Raw genomic sequence first — 22,092 nt, 5'->3', positions numbered from 1 at the left:
GAAAGTAGAATCTATTTCCATAAGCAGTAAGACTGCAAATTATGTTTATGTTATGCATTTTTTCCTAGATGGCAAGTCCCTCAGCAGTAAGATGTTCTAAGTAAGGTTCTATTCACACTTGCAAATGAGACCAGTTGTAATTACCCAAGACATTTTGGTGACTTAAAGGTGTCCCTCTTTCCTGTCTCAGAAGGTCGGCTGGGGGTGGGAGGGGCCGGAACATGGCGCTGTGAGCTTGTGATGTGAAGGAGCTCCAGACGCTGGCTCTATGTAGGCTGCCTAAAGCAAGGATCACTCGACACCCCTCAGCCGGAGCTTACCTGGATCCTGACGGTTGGATCCTGTGGTGCTAGCTGCTCTATTCCTGCTCCTGGCTTCCAGAATGTGCCAGATCCTTCCCGGTCCTGCTTTCCTGAGCGGTGAGATCTGCCCGGGGCGCCGGCGCTGTTCTGGGTCCACACTGGGGCTGTTGAGGACACCTGCACTGGGTGTGGAGGCCAAGAGGCGGTCGGCAGAGATGGGGAGCCCGTCTGGGGAGCGGTGCAGTGGAGGGACGGGCACTCGGTCCCTGGAGCTCCTGGAAGGATCAGTGCCGGCCGGCGGTATGTAGAGGAGTGCAGAGTGAGGAGGAAGGAGGATTCCCCAGAAACAACAGACCATGGAGGATCTCAGGAAGGAGCGCTGGAACCACACCGGGCAGAGCATAAGACCCTAAGACACCTGCTAGCACAGGACTCTCTGGACATTCTGGACTTACTGATTCCTTGCCAAGGTTACTCCACAAGGAGCTAGAGTACCAGGTTCAGATGGTGATGGTGAGTTGGGTGGGCAACGGCTGGATGATTACGTTAATATTGCTTTGTCTCTAATATAAATAAATGGACACTTGAGAGGAGGGACTGGGAGGGCAGAAAACAAAGGTGCTCGGTGATCTCCGAGGTTAAGGAAGTGTGCGAACATACTTTCTTAAAGTTATATGGGACTGTACATATGTCAGAGAACAAAGGAGGAGTTTCACACAGGTGTGATAATACCGTTTGTGTGCAGCGATCAGATAACCAGCAGACAAGCTCAATCAATATGAGGAGCAGACCCACTAAAGGGGAGGGGTTAAAAACTCTGCAATCAAATACAAACATGAGTACAATTAGGAAATATATTGCGATTCAAGAAAAAAGTCCAGAGATATAGGGCTCTGAGAAACAAAAGGAAAGAAAGAGAAAATAGGACAGGGAGTAAACTAGACTGTCATTCAGAATGTGAGATGGAAATGATTGACAAATGATTCCATAAATACGGACACTTTAGCAGAGCAAAATGTTATGAATCAACAGGGGGCTATATTTCAAATTCCTCCAAAACCGAGAAGGCAGAAATGTTCGCAAAATTGGAACTCTCCATGAAAAATGAAAAGGCGTTGATTCATAAGGATCTGAGACGAATGTTAACAAGAGTAGAAGTGGAAGGGAAAATGGAAAATCAGGCCCAGCAGATTGTTAAATTGGAAATGCAGGTAGAAGAGTTAAAAAAGGAACAGAGGAAGTTATCATACAATTTAGAGTATCAAGAGAACAGAGAGAGAAGTAATAACTTGAGGGTCCGGGGCCTACCAAAAGATCCAAATGAAGAGGACCTGCAAGGAAAAAAAAAGGAGTGTGTTTAACCCATTAATAGGAGGATCAGACACAGACCCACTAAAGATTGAGAGAGTGCATAGAATTAGATGTCCACCAGGAATTACATCAGAACTTCCAAGAGATGTGATTGTTGATTTCCATTATCATGAGGACAGAGAGAGAATATGGAAAAAACTGCGTGAGACATCCGAAATAAGATTTGGAGAAACGAAATTGTAAGTTTTTGCAGATGTATCTGCTGAAACTCTGTCTAGAAGAAGATTGCTGAAACCGTTATTGGAGCAGATGAGAGAGAAAAGCATTTGCTATAACTGGGGGTTTCCGGCATGCCTGATTGGGTAGAAAGACGGGAAATCGGCAAGGTTGAGATTCCCAGAGGAACTAAGAGACACTTGTGAAAAACTAGAACTGCAGATTGTGGATATTGCGGGGTGGTCAGAAGGGTCTAATGAGAGAGTGGAGTTAAGAAACGAAAAATGGCAGCAAGTAAATAAAAGGAGAAATTAGCCAGGGAATGGGTTGGGGGGGACGAGGGGGAGGAATTCAAGTCATAGTGTTGACCTTTGGGCTGGGGACTTGGGTCCCCTGTGCCTAGTAGTTTGTTTTTTTCTTACGTCCCTCCACCCCTCCCTCAGTCGGCCCTCCCCTTTGTCCCACATAGGGTTTCCAAGAGGAAGCCGGAGTAAGATATGTTAGATATGAAGGGACGTCTGGAGGCCTAGTAGGACACGAAATAAAAAAAACAATGTTGGGAGAGGGGGATCAGGATAGGCGTACATGTTCCTAAAATAGGAATCGCTAGTGGGGGAATCCTGCGTCATATTCCAGGGTAATATATAGGCCAGGGAGTTCCTATGAGCACGTTGGGTAGGGTATGGGAAGGGAGGTGGATATGGTGGGGGGGAGGGATGGGGTAGGGTAGTTGTCCACGATTTGAATATCTTACCCAAGGAAAACCAAATGGGGTCCCCTGTGATTTGCTACACGCAGGAAGCTCCATTGAAAGCAAAAAGAGAGCCTGACAGCCCTGCAGCTATTTGTGGTCATGTGCATGTGATCATTCCTGCAGCAATTACCTGTGGATGATCGTCCCTGGATGCAGACAGTCTGTGTTCAGGGCTGACCATTCACAGGTAATTGTAATAATAATAACATAAGACAGTAATAATTGTAATAATGTAGGCAAGTAAACCAACAAAAGCATGTAGCTTTAGACTCTCACTACAATGCTAATAGGCAGGCCATAGATAATGCATTTTTTTTTTCAATCACTTGGTGTTGATGGGGTAATCACATCCGTGGAGCTATTGTATTCTGACAGTGGGGAGAGTTCTCACTGTCAGAATACAATGATCAGTGTTGCCGGCTATAGCTGGCAGCACTGATTGTCCAGAAAAAACTGACAGGTTGGTTGTACAGAAGTTGATTGATAGATGGACTTCTGTACAACCAGGATGACCTTGCATGGACTAGAATTAGGCTGGTCCCTGCTGAACCAGCTGAATTTCAATCCATGTATAGCCAGCTTAAGCTGACATTACACTGTTCAAATTTCAGTCAGTGGGTGACCTTGTCAGCCGTCTTTTGCCTGCATCCCTTGATTGAAAAGTTGAAGGAGCTGGGTGGAAAACTGTCAGCTTAACAGCAGCTGGATCCAGTCAGATACAACAAACACTTTACTCCTGCGCTAGGAAAGGACTCAGTAGACCCAATAGGAATGTTCTGGAATTTTCTGGAATATGCACTGCTTGCTGCCCTCAACAGACCGGGGTGGTCCGAATACACTGGATACAAATGGAGAAACAGAAAAAGGGCGCACCGACCTAGTGCATTATCGTTTAAAATAATTTATTAAAGAAACAAAAATAGGTATCATACTCACAATGGACATAATAACACAGGCATGTCAAACACCTTGTTCAGTTTGACATGCCTGTGTTATTATGTCCATTGTGAGTATGATACCTATTTGTTTCTTTAATAAATTATTTTAAACGATAATGCACTAGGTTGGTGCGCCCTTTTTCTGTTTCTCCATTTGGATCCAGTCAGAGGCAGCAGGTGAGTATTTTGCAATGCACATGTTTACACAGCCTTGTAAATAGTCATTACAACCAGATTCTGGGTTGCGAAAAAAACCCAACAGGCTGTTTGCACAGAAGTCGATCAAGAGACTTCAGTACAACCAGCCTATACATAGATGGAGCGAAATTCAGCTGGTCCTTGAACTGGACTAACTTGGATCCATCTACATGTCTAATTAAACACAGTATCTTTAAGGCTTATTTACACTTGTGCGGAGACTTGAGGTTTTCAACAAAAGAAAACAAAGGATCTCCACAACGGCATACAGAAAGCAAATTGTTTTCTATGTGCCCTCTTCACACTTGACTGCAGCATTCGGGTAAGCTGCAGCGCTGTAAGGAAATCTGCAACATGTCTGTATTTTTCCTTCCTGCATTGCAGCAATATTTCTCTGCGTTTCTACCAAAATCAGCTAGGCCACACAAGATATAGTCATTGTCTAACAGAGTAGTTTGTATTTTTAATGTTCATGGATGCTCTGGAAATAAGGTGTAAATGCATTACGATGCTTTAAATGCTGCTAAAGTAACACTAATATGCTAAACACTGTAAGCAAATTAGCAGTTTATACACTGAATGTTTCAAGATTAAAATTACATCTGTGAACTGGTAATGGAAAATGTGTGCCACTCAGGCTACAAGGGAAAGCAATCCTCTGTCCACCACTATGACTGCAGGGCACAGAAGGAGCTCATCTAAGCTCTGAGCAACTGTTAAGCAAAGAATGGATCCTATGAAGCCGCACATCTATTCAGACCCACTGGCACTGGAATGAATAGCAGTCTTAGCCTGGAGGCTCCCACCAGACCACGCCCCAAACTTGTTTCTCTATGCCCCTCCGAGCTTAAACATGAAATGCGCTGGAGGTGTGGCCTGGCGGGAGCCCAGGCCGAGTCTGCCATTCATTCCAATACCAGTGGGTCTGCATAGATGTGCAGCTTCATGGGATCCATCAATTGATTAAAATTACATCTATTACAGAGAAATAAAGTTTTTTGTTACTGTATCTGCAGGAAAAGCTTACAAGAGTGACAATGGGGCATGCAAGAAACCACAGGGTGTGTTGATCCCAAAGAGATCTCTAGAAACAGAAATGTTGCAGCTTATGTAATAGTTGTATTTTGCAGATGTGTGAAAGAAAGTCAGGGAAGTGGAGTAGGAACCTAAAAGTTAGAAATACTGCAGCATACCGTGTGCTAGACTGTTAGATGTACTCCAGAAATGTTGCAGCAAATGTGAGAAGGGCAGGTTGCAGCAGACATACAGTTGTGTTCAAAATAATAGCAGTCAGACATCACTAACCTGATCAATCACTGTTTTTGGTAGAAATGATATTTCTACATGGCAAATAATTTACTAGCAGGTATAGTAGAGTAATAGAAATCCAACAGACCCAGCAGTCATGATATGCATGCTGCTGATTCTGTGTAATTGAATCACTAATTGAAAGGGGCATGTTCAAAATAATAGCAGTGTGGAGTTCTATTAGTGAGGTCATTCATTCTTTCAAAAACAGGTAGCAATTATTGCCCTTATTTAAGGAAGGAAGGCAGCAAATGTTGTACATGCTGGTTACAGTGCATTTCTCTCTGAAATACTGAGGAAAACGGGTCGTTCCAGACATTGTTCAGAAGAACAGCGTACCTTGATTAAAAAGTTGATTGGTTTCTGACTAACCTCTGCATGCATTGGTCAACTACCCAAAGGACAATTAGCTATGATGACAGAATCACTTCCCCTTTCATACTAGCAGTATACTTGATCACACATTCTCACACCCGCGCTCAGACGCCTCCACCACTTTCAACTTATAGCACTGACTCTGGCTTAGACGTCGTTTGCGTTCTTCTCCCCGCTGCAGATCCACACTTTGTGACGTTATCAGAGGAGGTCTGGGGCCTCATGGCCTAACGCGTTTCATTACAAGCGTTCTAATGTATTTCAGGCACTACCGTGTCGTGGTTTAGTTACCCCACACTGCTTTGTTTTTGTAATTGTACTTGTTTTCATGCACTCTTGACTAGATGTGTGTGTTGCTAATTGTCTTTCTCACATTTCATGTTTATCTTAGCTTATTATGTCAATCTGTATTTCACAATAAACATTATTTTTTTGGAAAAAAAAAAAAAAAAAAAGTTGATTGGAGAGGGGAAAACATATAAAGAAGTGCAGAAAATGATAGGCTGCTCAGCTAAAATGATCGCAAATGCTTTAAAATGGCAACCAAAGCCTGAAAGACGTGGAAGAAAGAGAAAAACTACCCTTTGAATGGATAGAAGAATAGCCAAAATGGCAAGGACTCAGCCAACAATCAGCCCCAGGAAGATCAAAGAAGGTCTAAAGTTACCTGTGAGTACTGTTATAATTAGAAGACACCTATGTGAAGCCAAGCTATCTACAAGAAGCCCCGCAAAGTCCCACTGTTAAAAAAAAGACATGTGCTGAAGAGGTTACAATTTGCCAAAGAGCACATTGACTGGCCTAAAGAGAAATGGTGCAACATTTTGAGGACTGATGAAAGTAAGATTGTTCTTTTTGGGTCTAGTGGCCGGAGACAGTTTGTCAGACAACCCCCAAACACTGAATTCAAGCCACAGTACACTGTGAACACAGTGAGGCATGGTTGCGCAAGCATCATGATATGGGGATGTTTCTCATACTACGGTGTTGGGCCTATTTATCGCATACCAGGGATCATGGATCAGTTTGAATACATCAGAATACTTGAAGAGGTCATGCTGCCTTATGCTGAAGAGGAAATGCCCTTGAAATGGGTGTTCCAACAAGACAACGACCCCAAACACACCAGTAAACGTGCAACATCTTGGTTCCAGACCAACAAGATTGACGTTATGGAGTGGCCAGTCCAATCCCCGGATCTTAATCCAATAGAAAACTTGTGGGGTGACATCAAAAATGCAGTTTCTGAGGCAAAACCAAGAAATAGAGAAGAACTGTGGAATGTAGTCCAATCACCCTGGGCCGGAATACCTGTTCACAGGTGCCAGAAGTTGGTTGATTCCATGCAACACAGATCTACAGCAGTTCTCAGAAACAGTGGTTATACAACTAAATATTAAAGTGATTCAAAGGAAAGCAAAATCTTTAAACATTTTTCAGTTTATATAGTGAATGTTTGAGTTTGTAAAGAAGAATACAAACACTGCTATTTTTTTGAACAGTCTAATATTCACTTTTCTTCTATTTTTTTTAGAGGAACAGCACAAATTTGATATATTTTTCTTCATGTTTTGATTTGGAATTGAATGTGTAGTGTTCCCAATGCATTTGTGTGTATGGAAATAAAAGCTATTAGAAGGATTTTGAGCTTTATTCACTTTTTTCAACACACTGCTATTATTTTGAACACAACTGTAGGTACCAAAGCAAATGCGAGTATAACAAATTAAATGATTTTCACAGAAATACGCAAGTATGATGAGTAAACAATCCACATGCACTTGATTATCTAAATATAAATATTCTAGAAAGATATGGCTCACTGCTTGCTTCCTTCTGAAAATGCTAGTTTGGCTGGTATGCCAACTACTGGCTTTAAAACATTATGAGTCATAGACTCAGAACTATTATGCAGAACAGGCAGAGAATGTCCTAATCCACACAACTCTTTCAGATCAGTGACTCAAAAGTATTTAAGCAAGAGAGTCTGAACGACAGCCAGGTAACTGATATTTTGACAAGTCAGCACATTTTTCTTTAATGCAAGGAGGATTTGAAGATCATCGCTAATCTGGGCAATTTAACGGGGCAGAACTCTGGGACAAAAAATTAGGTTAAACAGCCAATGATAAGATCTTTGGAGTGTTTATGAGTCAGGGTAAAGCAGTTTCTAGCACAGCACTAGAAGAAGTGATTCCTTAGAAGAAAGTCAGGCAAAAAAATGGCTGCATCCAGTTGCAGATCAAAGCAGTTGACAGTGGGTGGAAAGCTCAAAGTACAAGCCAGAATTTGGCCTCAGATTAACTTAAAAGGAAGTCTAGAAAACTTATTTGTTCCTGTTATGTCCTGTGCATGAGAAATGCTAATTTTATTTCACATTAAAGCCTAACCACAGCCCTTTTTTCTAGTTTTGGACAAATGGGAAAGAATCGGAATTTCTGTCAAACTTTATTTCTGTAGATCCAAAATTGATTAGGAATCAATTAAAAGAATACAACATCATAGCTTTTGATTCTCCATCATAAGGAGGGAGTAGTTCCTCCAGTTTTGAGTGGTGTACTTGTTTTTTCACTTCTTCTGTAGGTTGTTTAATTCCATCTCAAAGAATTTCCCTCACTTCATGTTGTCTTCCTGTCCCTTACAAGAAATGGGACAGGAAGGTACAGATACCATACAAAGAAGTTCTAAGAATGTTATTAGAACTTCTAAGCCTAACAGTTTAAATGAGGCGCTCTGTAAATGATAACACTGGCTAGCTACCATAGCTGCTAGCCCTGGCCAGCCCTTACTTCATTACTTTGATGGACAGCTTCACTAAAAATGTATGGGGTTGCAGGAGTGAAATACATTTTTTTCACTACAGGTTCACTTTCAGAGCAGTGTTGGACTTCTTTTCAGTGAATGAGCAGGGGTACTATGCACCTCATACTCATTCACATGAAGGGGGGGGGAGGAATCAGGATTGGGGGCCCCTTTGTTAAAGGGGGCTCCTGATTCTGATAAGTCACTCCCTGTATCCCCACAGCCACTGGGACCCCCCCCCCCAGTGGTTGTGGGAGTGTGGGAGAGTGACTTTATGAGATCTGAAAATCCCTTTAACAAGGAGGCCCCCTGATTCCAGCTTCACGCCTCTATGTGAACGAGTATGTTGAGGGCATGTGGCCTGCTGGGCTGCATGCTCAGATACGGTTCCGGTTTAGATTTTGAAGGTGGAGGGGGGCAAGGTCCCCCTACAATCCATACCAGACCAGGAGGGCCTGGTTTGGATTTTAGGAGATCTGTGCGTCAATTAAAAAAAAAATGTTGGCCCTTTTGTTTACATTCTGTTGTCAGTGGGGATTGCCAGGGATGAAGGAAGAGTGTTAGGACGCTGGTGGGTGCTGACTCTTAACCACTGCAAAAAAGTATGGAAGAAAAGACGCACAAATGGGCGTCAACCCTTTACCTCCACTCTGGTCCTTTTACACGGAACAGGACAGAGACCTATTCTGTAAAATTTAAAAAAAAAAACACAACATGGACCTGAAAAAATGTGTATGTAAACAGATGATCCCATAGAAATGCACTGTTGTCTATTTTTCATCCATCAACAAATGAAAAACGGAACGCCTGTGTGAAAGGCTATTTCTTAATTTAAAGTTAGATATACTACACCGGAAAGTCTTGGACGAGCACAGACACTGAATACTTACCTTTTAGGTTCCAAGAGAAACAATACAGTAATAAATTCCAGTTTTTTAAATCAAGGATCCATATAGCTGATTTTTACCATGAGCTAAACACAACTTTGTCCATGCCCAAAATTGAACCTTATATTGTAGAAGTGAAGGGTTAAGTTTAGGAAGTATAAATGTTCAGCTCTTACTACAGAACCAATATATAAAATACTATGAAAAGCATACAATTGGACTTTCCTTTTTAACAGTTAAAGCACATGCATCATCTTGCCTCAGGAATAATTGCCATATTTTTCAATTACCTTTAATGCACTCTTTAGAGAATCTTAGATTAGGGGAACCAACTGTCATACAGAGACTGTAACCTCTATGATTTATTTTCTAACACACTTTTAAGTGTTTGGTGCTGGTGTGGAAAATGTAGCTGTTGCAGATAATCGCAAGACAAAATTTCACATGTGCTAAAATTAGGAGCCCATGATTTTCTAATAACCATTTTGCCTCTCTGGACATACTACATATGTCCAGGGAGTGAAGGCTTTAACCCTTTCGCTGTCAGAGCCATTTTTTTTGCACGTTTAAAAACATTCCAAATTTCCATTTCATCCAATGGACTTTGAACAGAACTGAAGGTGGTCTGCTTGCATGTGCCAACCTATAGTTAGGATGCATAAACATCTATGTTTAGCATCTGACATGTAACCCTTTCCAATAAAAAATACATATATTCCATCACTTTAAATATAAAATTAAAAAGAAAAAAGGAAAAACTTACGGCTTGATATGCAATATGCCAATCTGCAGTTGATTTTCCGGTACAATTGTTTGTTAAAAGGCCATAGGAGAAGAGTAAAAAGTTGAATACAATTAATGATAAGTCCAGTTCCAATAAACACATAGCTGATGAAAAGATGACAAAGGAATTGAGATTTTAGAAAGCCAGCGATGTTCATTTTTCACCAGGAGCTGATGACCAATATCCGCAAAGACCATTCATACAGTTAGGAGAAGACCTATGGAAAATATAAAGAGATGCAATGACCACAAAGTTTATATTATGTCAAAATGTAAATATAAATAAAATTGGTTAAAAGCCAGTGAACGTCCAGGGTAAATTATAGTGCTCAGCATAAATACGTACATCCCTTTTGAAAAGTAAGATTTTAATCAATATCTCAATGAACACAAGAACTATTTCCAAAATTTTTACAAAACTGAGTTTTATAGAACATTTGTTTAGCTCATTACATCAAAGTAAGGTTCATAATATAACTTAGAATACAAATTCAATACAAAATTTTTACTCAAATTAGTTGATGCAAAAATGAATACACCCCACAACAAAAACTACTACATCTAGTATTTTGTATGACCTCCATGATTTGTAAGGACAGAGCCAAGTATTTTAGGCATGGAATGAACAAGTTGGCAACATATTGCAACATCTTTTTTTTTTAATACTTCTTTTAGAGCCTGGGATGCTGGATGGAGAGTGACGCTCAACTTGTCTCTTCAGAATTCCCCATAGGTGTTCAATTGGGTTCAGATCAGGAGGCATACTTGGCCACTGAATCACTTTCACCCTATTCTTCAGAAATGCAATAGTGGCCTTAGATGTGTGTTTTGGTTTATTGTCATGTTGGAAAACTGCACAACGACCAAGGGCAAAAAAGTGATGGTAGCATCTTCTCTTTTAATATAGAGCAGTACATCTGTGAATTTATGATACCATCAATGAAATATAGCTCCCCTGGACCAGCAGCACTCATGCAGCTCCACAAAACTACACTGTAACCACCATGTTTCACTGTAGGCACCATGCATTTATCTTTGTACCCATAACCTTTGCAACACCATGCAGTTTTGAAGCCATCAATTCCAAAAGTATTTATTTTTGTCTCATCACACCAGAGTCCCAATAGTCGTCTTTTTCAGCATGGGCCCTGGCAAATTCTAGGCAAGCTTTTTTGTGTCTGGACTTTAGGAGAGGCTTCCTTCGTGGATGACACCCATCCATGGCATTACTCTGCAGTATTGTGTCACAGGAAACAATCACCCCAGTTTGGCTTTCTACTTCTTTAGCTAACTACAGTGAACTTGCATGGTAATTTTCTTCAACCCTTCTCATCAGAAGATGCTCCTATCGAGGTGTTAATGGCCTGGACATCTCTGTGAGATGGTTGCAGTTATATCTTTGTTACATTTTTGAATCACTTTTGCTACAGTATTCTGACTGATAAGTAAAGCTTTGCTGATCCTCATGTAGCCTTCACCTTTCTTGTGTAAATAAATTATTTTCTTTCTCAGGCCTTGTGACATTTCTCTTCTATGTGGTGCCATTGCTGAAAGCATGAAATAGGAAGGGGTTTTCTTTGTTAAGTAATGCCCTTTTATAATCAAATGTCTGCTGGCACCTGTTTAATGAATATTAGACTCACCTGTAGTTGAATTCTTGTTAATTAGGATTTTGTTGTCTAAAATTTAGCTTTGCGCCTAAGCCTTTCATTGGGGTGTATTCATTTTTGCAACATGGTCTTGAATGAATTTGTTAGGAAAAATACTTTTTGAGAGTGCAAATTAACAACTTATATTTGCACTCAATGACCCACATTTATGAGAGTATTTTGTAGTATAGTGTCCCATAGGAAATGTTGATTCTAAAAGGAAAGTTTTCTGACAAATATGTTGGGGTGTACGCATTTATGCTGAGCACTGTACATAAATGAGATATTCCCACCCAAGCACTTGGACTGAAATAGCATGCCACAGATTGTACATCAATTTATATAGCGATCCTTGGGGAAATTGCCGTTATGATCTGTGTTTTTTTTTATGAACAATCACAAATGGATTGTGGCAACCCTTTAATTGCTGGTGATATATAGATGGTAAGGAGATTTGCATAATGGATTGTGGCAAACAAAAAAAAACAAAAAACATACAATTTTCCATCAGGTCTAAATTATACAATTTGTGAAGTTTGACAAGTCCATGGGGTTTATTTACTAAAGCTGGTTCACTCAGAATCTCGTGCACCTGTGCATGGTAGCTAATCAGCTTCTAACCTCAGCTTGTTCAACTAAGCTTAAACAATAAAACCTATAAGCTGATTGGTTTCTATGCAGAAGTGCACAGGTTTCTGAGTGTACTAGCTTTAGTAAATAAACTTTCATGTGAAATGGATATTTTAGATGCATCTTTTTTTGTATTGCTCGCCAGATTCCTATATCCCTTTAAAATGTAAAGCATAGATCCTTTTATTGGTCAAATACTTCTCCCAGACCTACCAGATCTTTCCTCCACTACAGAACATCACTCTTCCAAAATAAAATTCTTCATAATATAAAAGAAATAAAAATCAAGCAGGGAAAAGTGAGACCCCATCCTTCACAATAACCATGGGCAGCTGGATCGATCTGAGAATTCAAGTGTAGTCTTTAAGGCTAGGTGCACACTTATGCAGTTTGCGTTTGATCTGTTTCTGCAGTGCTTTTGCGGTGCGTTTTGCACATACGTTTTGAGTTTTTTTTGTTTTCTTTTTTTTTCAGCTTGCTGCTGGGCAGAATAAAATGCAAAATGCATCCAAAGCACTATATGCTTTTCTGCAGCGTCTCCACTGAAGTCTATAGAACCAAAAAGGCAATGTTTTGCATTTAAAAAAGTCCTTGACCCTTTCCAAAAAACGCACCGGGTGAAAAGTGTAGCTGTGAACCTGTCCCGTAGGAAATCATGTTAAATGGACTGCTGTGTATTTCTGCAAAACGCAGCAAAAAATGCATAGATGTGAACCTAGACTAAGAAGTAATCCTTCATCAACAGAATCTTGGTCATCTTCTGTAGACATTTTCCATGAAGGAAATCTTCTTAACCCCAGCAACACTGTCAACTGCTGCTTTTTCTTTTATTACAAGTAAATTACAGACCAAGAAGAATCCTGTTTTTGCTACAGTACCAAAGCTTTGCAAAACACTACATCTGCCACACTGTGCATTTAGCAGCAGCAGAAAAAAGGACAACGGTACTGTGGTGTATTTATTGCCAATTTGTTCTGTAGTATGAAGTTCACTTCTAGTACTTATTTCCAATGAAAATACTCAGCTCTACAGAACAAATGGATCCATTGTCTTGTCCAAGGGAATTACAACATGCCTCGCTGCACAAGATTTTTATAGCCCGAAATAATGTGAATTTATGGTTGAACAAGCCTGATCTGTAATAGCATTGTGTCCTCGTGTTTTTTATATATTCTGAACTTGAAAGTAGCTCACATATAAAGACAAATTGAGCCATTTGACCTCTAATATCTGCTGGCAAAACATTAGAGTACCATTTTTAGAAAAGCAAGCTGTTTTTTTCTTTTCACATTGATAGCGGTAATTTAATTTCTGCAAAGTAATGAAAGCATCAAAAACACAAGTAATTATCTCAGTTCTCTAACCTTTCTGGACAGGTTCATAGACTTTTAAAATACTAATTGAATTTTATTGTAAACCTGAATAAGAGAGGTGATCATATATGGAAATCTTGACTTTTCCTGTGAAAGTCAACTCTGGTCATCAAGGTCAAGTGAGGTCAGCAATGAAATTTTAATTGAAAAGTCAAAAGTCAAGACACAGTATTTCACATAAGTGAGTACACCCCTCACATTTTTGTAAATATTTTATTATATCTTTTCATGTGACAACACTGAAGAAATGACACTTTGCTACAATGTAAAGTAGTGAGTGTACAGCTTGTATAACAGTGTAAATTTGCTGTCCTCTCAAAATAACCCAACACACAGCCATTGATGTCTAAACCGCTGGCAACAAAAGTGAGTACATTGTAGCAAAGTGTCATTTCTTCAGTGTTGTCACTGGAAAAAATAGAATAAAATATTTACAAAAATGTGAGGGGTGTACTCGCTTTTGTGAGATACTGTTTGCCTATAACTCCATTTATCTATGATCTATAGTCCATTTTGACAACCCATTTTTGCCTAAAGTGAACCTGTGATTTGTCCATGTTTGACAGAGCAACTCTACTTGAATTCTAGCTCCTGCATCAGCCTAAATTTACCTTCCCTTCATATCCTTGCCACTTCTGCTTATGCATTTTTTATTGGTTTGAATTGGTTAGGTTTGTGACAGGTGTATCTGAAATGGGTTCATGAAACTATATAAAAATACTGTTAAACCAAGAACGTATAATGTATCTAAAGTTGCCTACAGACATGAGATGACGCAAAACAATTTCAGCAGTGGTTACCAATCAAATAAAAATCTTGATTAACCTTTTTCACTTCTATAACCCATCTACGACAGGGCTCTTTTCTTTTGATGCTGCAACTTGTAAGTTTAATACAGAAGTGATCCAGTGCTCACTTTGTTGCTCTTCAAGACTAGGACTTATATCAATGGGTTCAGAATAGAAAGATTTTCAGAATGGGTGAGGGTGGAGGAGATTGGAAAACATCTATTCCCCATTCTCCTTCACTAAGATTTACCTTGAAAGCGCTCGCCATGAAGATTACCTGTAACTACCATCACACAAAGGGAATTTATCACCCCGTTTATGATAGCAATAAATAAATAACTAAAATGTGAACAGAAACAGTAAAAATATAATACAAATAATTTAATAGTTATAAAAAAGCAATACAGTATTTTCTGTTTTATTTATTTTATAGTCAACGTTTTTGTTGCAGCATAACCATGCACACTGTACAGCACCTGCACAGAAGTAAGCAGAATCTGCTTATGTAAAAATGAAATATGACTTCTCCCATGTACATGATCAGGAGTGATTTACTAGAGACACATAAGGCTATGCAAGTGAATTTTCCCAGAGAAGCTCTGCTGACTCCCATCATTCAATCACATTTTTTTTTAAATTTTCCTTGCATACTTTTGGTATTCTTTGTAAAGTGCATAGGATGTGGACACAAGGCTATGTGACTCAACTAGGCATGAAAACATAGGAACTAGGATGCAGAGAAATGGCGACAGGTGTTTTGGACTGATGCGGCAATTTGAAATATTTCGCTGTAGCAAGTGGAGAGTGGTACAATAATGAATGTCTGCAGGCAACAGTGAAGAATGGTGGAGGTTCCTTGCAAGTTTGGGGCTGCATTTCTGCAATGTCCTCAATGCTGAGAAATACAAGCAGATACTTATCAATAAGGCCATACCATCAGGACAGCGTGTGATTGGCTCCAAATCTATTCTGCAGAAGGACAATGATCCCAAACATACAGCCAATGTCATTAAGAACTAAGTTCAGTTTAAAGAAGAACAAGGAGTCCTGGAAGTGATGGTTTGGCCCCTACAGAGCCCTGTAGATTACAGAGGATTCGAGGCAGCCTACATCTACAGAAGATCTGTGGTTAGTTCTACAAGATATCTGGAACCACCTACCTGCCCAGTTCCTTCAAAAACTGTCTGCAAGTGTACCTAGAGGAATCAATACAGTTTGGAAGGCAACGTGTTATCACACCAAATAATGATTTGATTTATCTTCTGTTCATTTAATTTCCATTTTGTTAATTGATAAATATAAGCTAATAACACTTCTATTTCTGAAAGCATTCTTAATTTACAGCATTTTTTCACACCCGCCTAAAACCTTTGCACATTACTGTATATTGAAAAGACTATACAGTTCTCTTAAAGTGGAACTAAACTATCCTTTTCAGCCAAGGAAGCTGCCATCTTTGTTTGATCTGCAACAGCCATGGTGCTGCACATGTGATCAGTGTTGACTCCAGCCATTTAATGATTTGACAGTTTGGTTGAAAGAACAAGCAAATGTGACAGTTAGCATTCCTGGCATGCTGTGAATGTAACTGTTTTTTAAACTGTTAAATTGATGGATTTAATTCCACTTTAAGATTTTTTTTAACCCACAGAGATTTCAGTTGGGCAGTAAGATCATTTTGTGAAACTGAGAAATGGATTATTTTGACAGTTTGACAGTTCATGTCTTCTTTCTACCTACTGTTTACCTGACACTATATTTAAAAAGACCAAAAGGGCACAAATAAAGAGAAGCTTATTGAGAGAGTTTACATTTTAGTGATATAATTGAGTAATGCAACAGTAATTTTCAAAATTACAGAGCAATACCTTTAAATTATGTCATAATATCCACAGAATGCATTGCTCCATGGCTGCCTGAGACAAAGGCTGATCATTCAGGCACACTTTATCCTCAGTCTGCATATAAAGTCTGAATTGATGAATTCTGGCCAACATAATTTATTAAAGCCAAGAACAAAAGATAAAGAAACCCATCAAAGAAGAATTGGTATTAATGATGTAGAGTTGCTTGCGACAGAACTGAGGGATGCATGTTCTTAACTATTGTTCCATACACAGCAGAGAGCAGACACATGCTACTAAGTTACCTGGCTCTGGAAAGCAATTAACAAAGTCAAATATGCCCTCTAAAAGATACATGCATATAGAGCATTGGGCATACAAATTAAAATGTCAAGTAAAGCAACATTTATTATTCAGTTAGTTGCTGAAGATAAACTGCAAAATATATTATGCAGCTACAGCTATTCACTCATTTACACCAAACCAATAAAACCCAAAATAAAATTGACTGGAAGCCTAGTACAATCAATGAGCAAATCGGATGAAAAATACTGCTTTCGGAGCAATCATGCAGTAAGCTGTTCGTTAGTACACAGATTTCAAGAGCAGATCCCAACAGTTCATGCAACAATATCCAAAAGGACAAACATGAAAAGAACAGAATGAACAATTTTTGTGTAATTAGTATAGTAATAGTACGCAAAAAATATAGAGTGACCTAGACCGCTCATGCTCAGAAATGAAAGAATACATTACAATAAATCCCTTCCAAAGTTGTATTCTGTTTTACAAGAATTTTCTTACCTTTAAGCCTAGTACACACCATCAGAAAATTGTATGAAAAAGACCACTTTCGAAGCGATTGTACGATAATCTGATTGTTAGTACAAAGCTTTTGTCTGAAATTATTTGAAGGGACGAGGACGAAAATACCAGATCATACGATTTTTGTTTAATCAGCACAGTTTTTGTCCAAAAATACAATACAAATAGATGATATCACTTTTGAAGTTTTATTCTTTTGTACAATAATTTTCATAAGTTCACTTTTGATATGAGACTAGCATGCAAAAACAAACAGAAAAAAACAGACAATCATTTGTCCGATATTCTCATCATGTGTACTAGGCATTAGTCACAAGAAAGAATATAAATCACATAACAAATATAATGGTACAAAAATGCAATCAGATCATACATTTCAGAAGGAAATGAGATGGAATATTCATGCTAATATGATCTTGCACTGCCTTTGTTTAACCCACCTACTGCTTCCAAGAGTCCAGATCAGGTTAAATAGCATCAGAATTTGAAATATCCATATTTATGTTGCATATGGGAGATGGAGCCATAACATCTGTGACCTTTGTAACTTTAGGTCCAGCAGATGTAGTGATTGACATTTTGGGTGTTTGAAGAAACTTTAGAGGTGAAGGTGCTGGCAGCAGTGTTATTGGAAATGATATACTCACCATTAGAGATTCTTTACTTTACTTCCCCGTTTTCTCCATTTTCATGGAAAGTCTACTTTAAGCGCTGAGGTGAGATGTTATGCCTAAAACTGTACACACAATAAGAAAATCGGATGAATGATCATCCATTCTTTTTTTTGCATGCTAGTCTTCATGTCGAAAATGAGAGGGTACTAAACTTACAAAAATTCTCCTATGAAAGAAAAGAATATTGAAAGTGATGTCGTGTATTGCATTTTTGGAGGAGTACTGTACTGATTAAACGAAAATTGTACAATCTGATATCTTACGAGAAAACTTTCCGTGTTTGTCTCTTCAGATATTGGTGCATAAATTGTCGTGATCATCTCTCGAAAGCTGTGTACTATCAATCGGTCCTCATAGGAAAATTTTCATATGATTTTCTTATCGTGTGTACGGGCCGATGTGTTACTTCTTTCAAAATACAAAAGTTGTCTTCTTCAAGTGGAAATCAAGGCAGTAGCAATCTTTACCCCTAATCATTGTTATGCATAATTGCCTTTCAGCCACATTACTGATGTGTCAGGTCCTAAGGCAGGCCATAGACAAAGCAAATTACTTTCCTGCAACCACGACTTGATTCCCCCATCAACACAGACAGTGTTGATAAGGTAATACCTTACTGAGCTATTGTGTTCTCTCGGCAGGCAGAAGAAGCCATCCCTGCCTGGAGATCACGGCAATTATTGCTAGCGGCTATAACAGCCACTAGCAATAGTCGCATGTTAAATCTGGCAGGCTAGTTGTATCCAAGCTGATAGATCGATCAACCAACTTGGGTACATTCAGCCTGCCCATATGTCAGGAAAGGCCTGCCCATAGTGCAGGTGAAGATCCATGGCGCACAAATATGCGCCTGCGCAGGAATATGATGAACTGGGCAGATGTATGGGTGCTTGGGCATAGGCACAAACACGTGTGAGTGCGCATGAACACTCACGTATCCAGGCGTGCGCCTGTCACTAATGCTGGCGCCAAAGGGGCTATTTCAGTCTTTGCATATGACACCAAGCTGTGCAGTGGAATAACATCCTTACATGATGTCTTCAATTTACAAGCCGACCTCAATGCACTGTTTAATTGGGCAACTATGTGGCAAATGAGGTTTAATGTTGATAAATGTAAGATTATGCACTTGGGGGCTAAGAATATGCATGCATCATAGATACTAGGGGGAATACAACTGGGGGAATCAATGGTGGAGAAGGATCTGGGAATTCTGGTAGATTACAAGCTTAATAATGGCATGCAATGCAAAGCTGCAGTTTCTAAAGCGAGCAAAATCCTCTCTTGTATTAAAAGAGGTATAGACTTCAGAGAGAGGGATATCATATTACCCCTGTACAAATCATTAGTAAGACCTCATCTGGAAAATACAGTTCAGTTTTGGGCACCAATTCACAAAATGAACATTGGGGAACTGGAGAAAGTACAGAGAAGGACAACCAAACTGATAAGAGGCATGGAGGAGCTCAGCTATGAGGAAAGATTAGAGGAACTGAATTTATTCTCTCTTAAGAAGAGGAGATTAAGGGGGGATATGATCAACATGTATAAATACATCAGTGATTCATTTAGTGAACTCAGTGTAGTTATTCACCTTGAGGTCATCACAGAGGACAACGGGGCACTCTTTACGTCTGGAGGAAAAGAGATTTACCGTATTTGCAGGCGTATAAGACGACTGGGCGTATAAGACGACCCCCTACTTTTTCTGTTAAAATGTAGTGTTTGGGCTATACTCGCCGTATAAGACTACCCCTCTTCCAATGCACACCAGTGGGAGGAATAGTGCCCCATCATCAGTGTCAGTGGGAGGAATAGTGCCCCATCATTGGTATCAGTGGGGGGAATAGTGCCCCATCATTGGTATCAGTGGCAGGAATAGTGCCCCATCATTGGTATCAGTGGGGGGAATAGGTGCCCCATCATTGGTATCAGTGGCAGGAATAGTGCCCCATCATTGGTATCAGTGGGGGGAATAGGTGCCCCATCATTAGTATCAGTGGGGGGAATAGGTGCCCCATCATTGGTATCAGTGGGAGGAATAGTGCCCCATCATTGGTATCAGTGGGGGGAATAGTGCCCCATCATTGGTATCAGTGGGGGGAATAGTGCCCCATCATTGGTATCAGTGGGGGGAATAGTGCCCCATCATTGGTATCAGTGGCAGGAATAGTGCCCCATCATTGGTATCAGTGGGGGGAAGAGTGCCCCATCATTGGTATCAGTGGTAGGAATAGTGCCCCATCATTGGTATCAGTGGGGGGAATAGTGCCCCATCATTGGTATCAGTGGCAGGAATAGTGCCCCATCATTGGTATCAGTGGCAGGAATAGTGCCCCATCATTGGTATCAGTGGGGGGAATAGTGCCTCATCATTGGTATCAGTGGCAGGAATAGTGCCCCATCATTGGTGTCAGTGGGAGGAATAGTGTCCCAACATTGGTGTCAGTGGGGGGTGGAATAGTGCCCCATCATTGGTGTCAGTGGGGAGTGGAATAGTGCCCCATCATTGGTGTCAGTGGGGAGTGGAATAGTGCCCCATCATTGGTGTCAGTGGGGGGGGAATAGTGCCCCATCGTTGGTGTCAGTGGGGGAGAGGAATAGTGCCCCATCGTTGGTGTCAGTGGAAGGAATAGTGCCCCATCATTGGTGTCAGTAGGAGGAATAGTGCTCCATCATTGGTATCAGTGACACCAATGATGGGGCACTATTCCTCCCACTGACACCAATTACACTTGCTGACCCTGTTCTAGTATGGTGCTGCTGCAGCCAGCATATGTGGTTGCAGCAGCACCTCTACACGGCACACTTACTTGCTGCTCCTGCACTCGATTTTTGCGGGGCCGCTCGGCTCCGCCCCCTCGCCGGTGATTGGCCGCCTGTGTGCTTTTCCGGAGCTACAGATCTGGCGGCCAATCACCGGTGAGGAGGCGGAGCCAAGCAGCCGCACGAACATCCAGGGGCCGAACTGAAGGAGCAGCCGCTTACTGGACCGGATCGTCGTGGGACCGGAGCCAGGTAAGAAACAGCAGCCCCTGCCCACCCCTGTACTTAGTGTCCCTTCCGTTGGAAGGGGGGGGTGGCGGCGGCAAGGCGCCGCCCCCCTGAAAAGTGTCAGTATGCCGTATACCGGCGTATAAGACGACCCCCGACTTTTGAGAAGATTTTCAGGGGTCAAAAAGTCGTCATACGCCGGCAAATACGGTAATCTCCAAAACGGAAAGCTTTCTTCACTGTAAGAGCTGTGAAAATGTGGAATAGACTCCCTCAAGAGTTGGTTCTGGCCAGCTCAGTGGATTGCTTTAAAAAAGGCCTGGATTATTTCCTAGATACACAGAATATAACTGGATACTAACATTTATAGGTAAAGTTGATCCAGGGAATATCTGATTGCCTCTCAGGGGATCAGGAAGGCATTTTTGTCCCCTGCAGGAGTGAACTAGATCATGCTTTGCTGGGTTTTTTTGCCTTCCTCTGGATCAACTGTGGGCATAGGATTATAGCTTTTTTTTGGTGGAACTGGATGGACTTTTTTCAGCCAGACTTGTAGCAATTGTGCACACAAATATGGACACGGTCATCCATCTTGCTCAAGATTCCTCATCTTGTATCATTCTCTCTCCCTCCAATCCCCCTCCCTTAGGAATGTGGTGTGTGTGCTGGGTTCACAAGGGCATCAGGCACAGTTGGATACACTTCATGGTTGCAATCCCAATTAGCTGGTGCCTGGGTGTCTGTTAGCTTCTCGATCTGAGATGATCGTAAAGCTATAAACCAGTTCTTCAGTGGACATGAAACACATTCCAGAATAGCCGTAAAACATACATCCCATTTAAAAACCACTTTTCATAACTTAAAATAGGGAATACATACAATCGAACAAAGCATATATTCGGATAGCTCAGTTTAATGCGAGTCCTCTGATATCTTACACTCCTAGATTAAGAAAGCGATATCTCTTTAACCGTCACTGGTAGATATGTCATATCTGATATCTAGACGTTCAGCAGATGATTCTGCATATTATCCTACCAGTGGATAGGATGCTCCATGTACCTATGGAAGATTATTGACCATGGTATAAATGTATGAGGGATTTGGTCATAGCAGAGTTCCCCGCCTAAACACCCTCCCCAAATGAGGCAATTGGTTCTCTGCTTTAAGGAGACACCCTGCTGGTGGACTAGAAAATAGGCTATCAGGCCTGAGAGAAATAAGTTGAAGATATCTCCCTTTTTAACATCGGGAACCAACTTTAGGAGAAAAGGCACCCTTTTGCTCAGGACCCTTGAAGCTGCTTAAACCAGGATTTCTGCAAGTATTATACCTCTTTAAACTTTTCTGTTATCTCTCTGTTGTGGTATTGCTCTGTATTTATATATATATATATATATATATATATATATATTGGCTAAATCTTTTTCTGTAAATATTT

General features: G+C 40.5%; 1 protein-coding gene across 2 annotated transcripts in view; it reads right to left on the bottom strand.

Annotated features, from left to right (window-relative positions):
* Positions 1-22,092, bottom strand: part of AGPAT4 (1-acylglycerol-3-phosphate O-acyltransferase 4) — a 128,876-nt gene that overhangs the window by 80,169 nt on the left and 26,615 nt on the right. For both annotated transcript variants that reach the window (XM_089668606.1, XM_089668607.1), the window contains one exon: positions 9,855-10,092. In XM_089668606.1, coding sequence (XP_089524732.1) covers positions 9,855-10,032 — 178 coding nt within the window. In that variant the 5' untranslated portion in view covers positions 10,033-10,092. The remainder of the gene's footprint in view (positions 1-9,854; positions 10,093-22,092) is intronic.

Source organism: Staurois parvus, unplaced genomic scaffold (genome assembly GCF_062004578.1).
Source record: "Staurois parvus isolate SC_StPar_1 unplaced genomic scaffold, SC_StPar_1.0 ptg000059l, whole genome shotgun sequence".
Taxonomy (NCBI): Eukaryota; Metazoa; Chordata; class Amphibia; order Anura; family Ranidae; genus Staurois; species Staurois parvus.
The sequence above is the reverse complement of the archived record's forward strand: the minus strand, read 5'-3'. Positions and strand labels throughout refer to the sequence as shown.